Source organism: Petaurus breviceps, unplaced genomic scaffold, assembly GCF_028583685.1.
Source record: "Petaurus breviceps papuanus isolate PSGF00001 unplaced genomic scaffold, PetGlider_PUasm1.0 37, whole genome shotgun sequence".
Lineage (NCBI taxonomy): Eukaryota > Metazoa > Chordata > Mammalia > Diprotodontia > Petauridae > Petaurus > Petaurus breviceps.
Window position 1 is genome coordinate 23,600,055 of NW_027186296.1, and position 8,281 is coordinate 23,608,335.

The 8,281-nt window shown below is 35.5% G+C and overlaps 1 protein-coding gene across 1 annotated transcript in view; it reads left to right on the plus strand.

Moving 5' to 3' along the window:
* Positions 1-7,334: 7,334 nt before the first annotated feature.
* The window catches only part of LOC138169643 (protein unc-13 homolog C), a 487,553-nt gene continuing 486,606 nt past the window's right edge, over positions 7,335-8,281 (plus strand). Inside the window, exons 1-2 of the mRNA XM_069099296.1 lie at positions 7,335-7,373; positions 7,485-7,704. Of these exons, the coding sequence (XP_068955397.1) occupies positions 7,335-7,373; positions 7,485-7,704 (259 nt within the window). The remainder of the gene's footprint in view (positions 7,374-7,484; positions 7,705-8,281) is intronic.

Consider the following 8,281-nt stretch of genomic DNA (forward strand, 5'->3'; position numbering starts at 1 on the left):
TCTCTCTCTCTCTCTCTCTCTCTCTCTCTCTCTCTCTCTCTCTCCTCAAAGACAAAACTTTAAGTCCATTTCACTCTGGAATTCATAGATTGGACCACAATAGGTCCCTGCCCAAGCTCCACTTAATGACTATATTTTAGGTCTGCCTGGATCAGAGTGAATGTCAATAGTAACCCTTTCTCTTTTGATCAGCAAACCTGAGAGACTTCCCCTCCAAGTTTGATTTTTTTTAATTAAAAGGACCTTGACTCACTTTTTTTCTTTTTTTACTTTTTGATGGGGGATAGCAGGGCAGTTGGGGTTAAGTGACTTGCCCAAGGTCACAGAACTATGTTGTGTTGTGTCTAAGGTTGGATTTGAAATCAGGTCCTAACTCCAGGGCCAGTTCTCTATTCACTGTGCCACCTAGCTGCCCCCCTTGACTCACTTTTTAAAGAGGCTTATTCACTGAATGGCCTTTACCTCACTCAAAGTGAGAACCTGAAAAGACCTTAGCCTAAAATGGTCAGGGTTTCCCATTGCATCCTGGGCCATCTCCAGTTTTCCTGAAGTATATCTGGTCACTGGACCCTGATGGCTCTGGAGGAGAAAGTGAGACTGATGACCTTGCACAGCCCTCTCTCTCGGAAATCAAAGTTAACTGCAAATCATGTCACCATTTCCTTGATGTCATGGTCTATACATATAAATAGATATGTATGTGTACACTTGTGAAAATATATACACACACTATGAATGTGTATATACCTATGTGCACTGCATACATATACATCATATACCTAATACCTACATATATACACCTACATAGACACACAGCAGAGATCTGTGAGCCACCCACTGAGGTATTTATCATAGTCTAGGCAATCAGATTTCTTATCCCACTTTTTTTTTCCCTCCTGTGTAACTAGTTAGATTGAGTTCTTTTCAGTTATTGTGGAGCTACATATGGAGGTTCTGCAATATTCAGGGATTAATAAAGCTGATGCAATGTCACCTACAAATAGAACTTCATAATGTATAAGGACTTCCATTTTAATTTGGATTCTGCACTGGATCCTCAGGACAGTAGGAAATATCTTTGGCAAGCATACTTTCCCTTTTAACTCTTGTGTCAACAAAGTGAGTTTTATAAGCTTTAACATATGACTAGAGACACCTTGTTGGAGGACAGCCTTTAAGATTGAATTTTGCTGTACCAAATCAAATTCTTTTCAAAAATGATCAACAAACAACAGGATTTTGTCACAATCTTCAGAGAGTTACATGACTATGGATATGTAGTTGCTGTAGAATATTGTTTGCGAAAGCCTGCTTTTTTCCCTTCTTATATATTCACCAAGGATGTTCTCAATACATGTGCAGATAAAGTGGGCCAATGCTTATTGATATCTTCTTGATCATCATTTTTGTTTGTGGTAATTCATGATTTTTTTGAGAATTAATTCCTTAATATCCTTACAACTGATGCCTTCAGGATGGATACTTGCAGTTCATTTTCTCTGCATGTAGTTTGATTAGTCTAGTTATTCTCATTTTTTTAAAACATCATTTCTACTTTGTGTAGTAGGGACTATGATCCAAATATGATGACTAAATTGTCTCAAATGGAATGACTAATCGATTTTAATAATTATGCCAGAACTTTTCCATTTTTTACTCATTTGTTGTCATTCTGATTTCATCCTAAAATTTTCTGGGGATGATCTCAATAAATTGAGTCTTCTATCAAGCTTCCTGTACCCATGTTTTCCTCTATATTGCTTCTGCTTTATGAGATAGTGTAGCTCATGTTATTCTATCATCTTCTGTAATAAGATTTTACAACTGAGTTTAAATTCCCCAAACATTGCTCTACTATGTGTAAACTTGACCAGGAGAGCAGACATTTGCTAGGTAAGGCCATGTTGGGTTCTTTTGTTACTCTCATTTTGATGTCTGATTTACATCAGTTAATATACTTAGGAAATTATTATGGTCCAGATAAATGTTTGGTTTTTTTTTTAATTTCATTTCCCAGTTTTGTCATCAATGGTTTATTTAAATACATCAAGTTTGAGGTGTTTCAATTGCCCTCAATGACTTTTCCTTTTTATTCTTCTAATTTGATATTGATTTTTCTCTTTGTTCTAACAAGTTATTTGTCTGATTATACATGTAGATAATTCAGAAATAAATCATATGTTGATTACCAATAATTTCCTATTGTTATAATCAATTTTAATTGTCATATTACATATTTGCCATGTATAGTGACTCTTCCCTGTTTTTTGACTAAAGCATTTATGATATGTAGACATGATACCTCTGTGCAGACTACCAGCCTTTCTTCTCCTTTATTTACCTTTATAACCCTCTGCATTGTTTTCTAAAATATTTAGTCAGTATTCTACCCTGTACCCATTTTTGGCCAAAGTAATAAAATATTAGAATACATGTAAATTTACTTTTGAGAGTTTAATTGAATTCTTCATTTAATTGTTACCTTGCATGATCTGCAGTGAGCAATGGTCCATAAGATGCCATTTTCTTCTTTGAGGAGTTTCTATAAATGGTCACCATGAATGTATCAATGAAAAATGGTCATGTATAAAGCTGTTTGTTTTTGCCTTTGGATACATAACAAAACTAACTCCCAGATATTTATTTTCTTCACCAGGGAAGAATTAAGACCCATCCTTTCATTTAGCTGCAAATTATTTTTTTCCTCCTGTTTTCTTTTGTGGAATTAATGCCAATATTAACATGATTCAGTCCTTCTACTATTATCACACTTATTGAGCAATGGATCGAACATTTAGAGTAACAATAACTAAGTTCACATTTACAGAAAATGTCAAAACTGTGATTATTAGCATCATTTCCTCCCTTTTCTAATATTTTGACATGGTCATTACTCCAGAAGTAGAAAGGAATTGCATAGGAATAAGTCAATTTTTAATATTTCTTGTTTCATGGGTTGCTATGGCAAAGAAACTTATCATTAAGTAACCAACCAAATGGTGACAAGCCTTTCCGTGCTTAGCTAAACTTTTCCTTGGGAAGCAAACATAATCTGTTACCAGGAATACCAGAAAATTTTTAACATTGTAGAACTTGCCACAGTTTACATTCCCCTGGCAAAACCTTTTTCCAGGGTTATCTCTATGTCACAGTAAAGACATCTGAGTTAAATGACCTTTTATTCATCTCAGATTCCCTCCTTTTTCTATTTCACTGGAGAGCTGCACATCTCTAAAAGCCATCCATTTTTAACTAGTTTCAGCTTTGGCTAACTAATGCTTATAATTCCCCAAATTTAAAAATGGAAAAGATTTTTTAGATTAGCCATCTCTCCTGCCACTCTGGATGAATTTTCTCCATTTAATTATCTGATGGTTTTCTCTTTAGCTTCAGTACTTCTAAATGTTGAGATTTGCTTTAATGTCCCATTCAATTGATTTTCAATGTACTATCTAGTAGATTTTCCATGTTCCTTTTAAAAATTAACTTGACTCTTTTAGCTATAATGGGTCATGGTGCTTAAACAAAAGAAAATACAGCAAACTGACTATAGTACTTTAGTCTTTTATTTGGAATTCCCTTTTATTCCTTTTTCCTAGCACCTATGATGATGTAACAAATGCTGCTATTGTTAAATGAGCACTCAATCCTAAAGCAATTGCTTCTATGGAAAACTAAATATCTATTCCTTAAAATAAAATTCATCTCCAAAGCATGCAAAAAAGTATAGATTAATTAATATTAAAAGATGATGCAAGACCCTTTGGCTAACCAAGAACATCTCTTTATCTAATGTGGTTCTTTAAATATTTGAACTAATAAGAATTCCTATACATGCCTTTTTGTTCCTTAGGCTCTGCAACTAGCTCTGCTCTGTACTCACTGGTCATGCTATAACAATATGCTTTAAGATTGCCATAGTGGTATTTTCCCCCAAACTATCCCAATGATTTTCTGCCAGAAAGTTCTGGACAGAGCTTGACTCCATTCTTATTTCTTAGAGCCCAATAGCTAAATTCCAAAAAAAAAAAAAAGTAACACCATAAAAGAGATTTTGTTGAAGACTGGCTGAAACTCTATGGCACAATGTCTAAATGAAAAGCTTGATGACATTTTACACTCTAGCAGGCAACTTTTATAGCTGAAGGATTTTCTCTAAGACAAGATCAACACAATCAGTTGAAAATTTGAGCATGGCATATTCATTAAACAAACTATAATATGAATAGAACTTTGTTAGGAATTGAGAAATCAATTCATAAGCATCTGCTAAAAGTAACTATTGTGTTAGGCACTATGTTAGATGATAGTTATACAAAGACAAATGTAAAGTAGTCCTTGCCCTCAAAAAGCTTATGTTCTATAGGGAGAAAATGCGCATAACTATATAAACACAAAATAATGTTTTTGGAGAAACCCTGGTTGCTGGAAAGATCAAAGGTCTCATCTGGGAGGTGCTATTAAAGCTGAGCTTTAGAAGAAGTTAAATATTCTAAGAGGTAAAGGCAAGGAGAGAATATATTCAAGGTAAAGAAGACAGTATATATATATATATATATATAGTCAAATACACTGGATATGGAATGTTGTATGTAAATAAAAGCAAGTAGGCTGCTTGTCTAGACCACAGAGTGCATGAAGAAGACTAACGTGCAAGATTGAAAGAGAAGCCAAAGCCAGACTGTGAAGGGCTTTAAATGCCAACAAGGGAGTTTGTGTTTTGTCTTGGAGGCAATAAGAAGGCATTAGAAATTTCTTACACAGGAAGCATGACCTGACTAGGTTGTCTTTCGGGAGTCTCATTTTAGCAAAAGTGTAAATAATGGATTGAAGGGTGGGGTGAGACAAGGAAATCAAAGGATAGGCTAATCTAGTCTAAAGGTGAACTCAAGAAGATGTGCCAACTTGCTGCCTAAAGGCAATTAGGGATTTGAACTGGAGTGGTGACCCATGTGAATGAGGAGAAGGGAATTTATATAAAAATGTTATGGAGGTAGACAAGATTTAGCAACTGATTAAATATGAGGGGATGAGGAAAAGTTAAGAGTTGAGGGTAACTCTGAGCCTCCAAGAGGAAGGATAATGGTGCTATCAAATAAAAAAATGTGAAAAAGTGGTGGAGTTGTGGGGAAACATGACAAGTCTGTTTTTGACATGTTGATTTTAAGATGCTTATGGGACAACCAATTGGAAATAACCAATAGGTAGTTGGTGATGTTGAGCTGGAGCTCCAGAGAAAGATTAGGGAAACAAATGTGAATCCTATTCTCAGGAAGTTTACAATTTGGTAGGGAAAATAAAATGTGCACACTCTCAACCTGTTTTAATTTTTATCATTTCCTCACGGAAAATTTATAAGACATAGACAAGATTTTGCATAGGATAAGAACACTGCTAATGTGTAAGAAGCATAAAAGGGAAGTCAACGCCAGATTGTGAAGGCCTTTAAATGCCTAATGGGAGAGTTTGTATCTTGTCATAGAGGCAATAGGAAATCACTAGAACTTCTTACACAAGAGGCATGACATGGTTAGGCCAGACTTCAGTAGGAGTCTCACTTTAGCAACACTATGAATAATAGATTGAAGGGCATAACTCCCCAAACATCTGTTCCATCTGTTTGAGGGAATGGCCATATCAATGAGATTATTGCTCCTTTGAAATGTTGAAATATTTTATGTAAGGGAAGAATTTAATTCATCGAGTATTTATTAAGTATCTGCTATTGTTCTAGGGATATAAAGATAAAGGCTTAATCTTTGCTCTAAAAGAATTTACACTTTACTGGATAGTATATGGAAGACTGGGATAAGATTCATATAATAAGAAAATTATATCTCTGTATACAAAGCAAATGTTTATATGGCAAACAAGTTCCCTGGCAGTGTCAAAAACAAACATAATCTGAGTTAGCATGATGAACATAAAGAAATTTACATCTACCATTATTGTAGAGAAATTAGGTTGTTATAATCATTTAAACTTGGTTACTTTAAAATTTTCATACCTAGATATGTACTGCCAAAGGGATAAAAAAAAATAGGGGGGCAAAGGTGCCATATACACCAAACTATTCCACAGTACTTTTTGTTATAAAAAAAATTAAATAAAAAATGTTGATGCTCACTGATGTGGGAACAGCCAAATAAATTATACTATGTGAATATAATGGAGTGTTACAACTTCAAAGTGATCAATGAATATGGAGAATACATTGATGCTTGGAAAGATTTTTATGAACGGATATAGAGTGAAGTGAGTAGAACCAGGATGAGATGGACAACTACAACATTGTAAATGGAAATAAACAAAAAAAAAGTCAATACTATGTAACTCTAGTGAGCAAGCTTTTTTCTGAAGAAGAGATATGATATGAGAGTCACTTCTCTACCTTCTATGTGGAAGTGAAAGAATATGTGTGTATGACATTGAATATATTATTGGATTTTGTTGATGTGTTGATTAGTTTGGCTAAACTTACTCTTCTTTGTAATAAGGAATGGCTCACTCACTGGGTGGGGGAAGAATATGAAGGTAATGGAAAAGAATAGAAAAAAAAGTTCTTTAAAAATGAATATCATTCTTAGATAATTGGAATATTACTTTCCCTATTAGCTTTATGCACCAGCAAAATTACTCTAAAATGCATATATTCACTAGTTGGGTGTTAGATGCTCATGCAAAATTACCTTCAAGTGTGACTTAAGACAGGTTTAAGTTTAACTGTAGCATATCATCAATATAGTATAATTTGAGAAGCACCAGGATGGCCCCTTCAAATATACCTCTTTCCCTCATTATTTTGTTACTGATAATAAAATCCTACCATCAGAAATTAATTCCTTTACATTGTTAAGGAATATTTCCAATAAATTACTGATAGTGCTTGTAGTAGTGATTGAATATGCTTTAGCAAGTTGTTCACTTCTGTGATTAAGTTTATCAAGTTTTTCTAAATGTCAATTCTTGAGGACAGCTTCCTAAAATTACATTGATGAATTTGATAGGTGAGAGGGCAGACAAATTCAGCCTCATCAATACTGTCCTGAGTAAGTTTTATGGTAGGACTGTTCTAGACATCCGGGGCATATCAGGAAGGGCCTTGGAATACATGGAGAAATAGAGTTGAGAGCTATTGATCTGAAAGGTGGAAGGGACGACCTAGAAGACATTGACTTAGCCTTGTTTTGCGATTTTGGACGTGTATGGAAATAATTCCATAAACACATTTCCAAAAGAAAGTTGAATTGGGCCCCATGACAGAAATGCCAGAATGAGGAAGGACGTGCTCATCCTCTTCTTGCCAGCGTTCTGTGTGAGACGCATGTATAAGGATGATCTCTTTCAGAGCGACAGCTCGGAAACAAAGTGAGGTATTAATGCTTTATTTGAGATTTCTGTGCAACATCATTTTGCAAATTTCCCCCAAAAGGCTGATTTTTCTTGTTTGTTGTTTTTTTTTTCTTTTTCCTCCCACTCAACAGAAAATGCACGTCTTCAAAAAGACTCTGCAAGCATTGATCTACCCGATGTCATCCACCACCCCTCACAATTTTGAGGTATGGACAGCTACCACCCCAACCTACTGCTATGAATGTGAAGGTCTTCTGTGGGGGATAGCAAGACAAGGCATGAAGTGTATGGAGTGCGGTGTCAAATGTCATGAAAAGTGTCAAGACCTTCTAAATGCTGACTGTTTGCAGAGTGAGTATTCAGTCAAGTGTCTTTTGTATTCAATAAATATGGTGCTTGCATGCTTCCTAGGTAAAAATTTGACATTTCTTACAATTTATTTAGGTTGTTCAGTTAAATAGCCACTGAGTAGATATTTGGCACTGTTCATGAGATGATCAATTGGTTTTATAATGTCATTTTTATGGAAAGGTCAAGTCATGATTGTATTGAGATAAACCAGACTCTATCCCATACTAAATCCTGCTAGGCTTTAGCAGGCTCTGGACACAGTTGCACTTCTTCACTAGGAACAATCAAGCTTACTTCCGGGATCTAGGCCTGGGCCTGGGCCTGGGCTTGCCCTGCTTCCTCCTTTTTTTTTTTAAAGCAATTGGGGTTAACAGTTATTTCTGGGTGTGGTGCTAAGTATCAGAGCCCAGATTTGATCCCCAGGTCATCCCAACACTGGAGCCGGTGCTCTTACTCACTGAGCCACGTGGTCACCCCTCCTACTTCCTCCTCTTTCACAAACCTCATTAGCAGCAGCATTACACACACACACACACACACACACACACACACACACACACACACACACACACACACA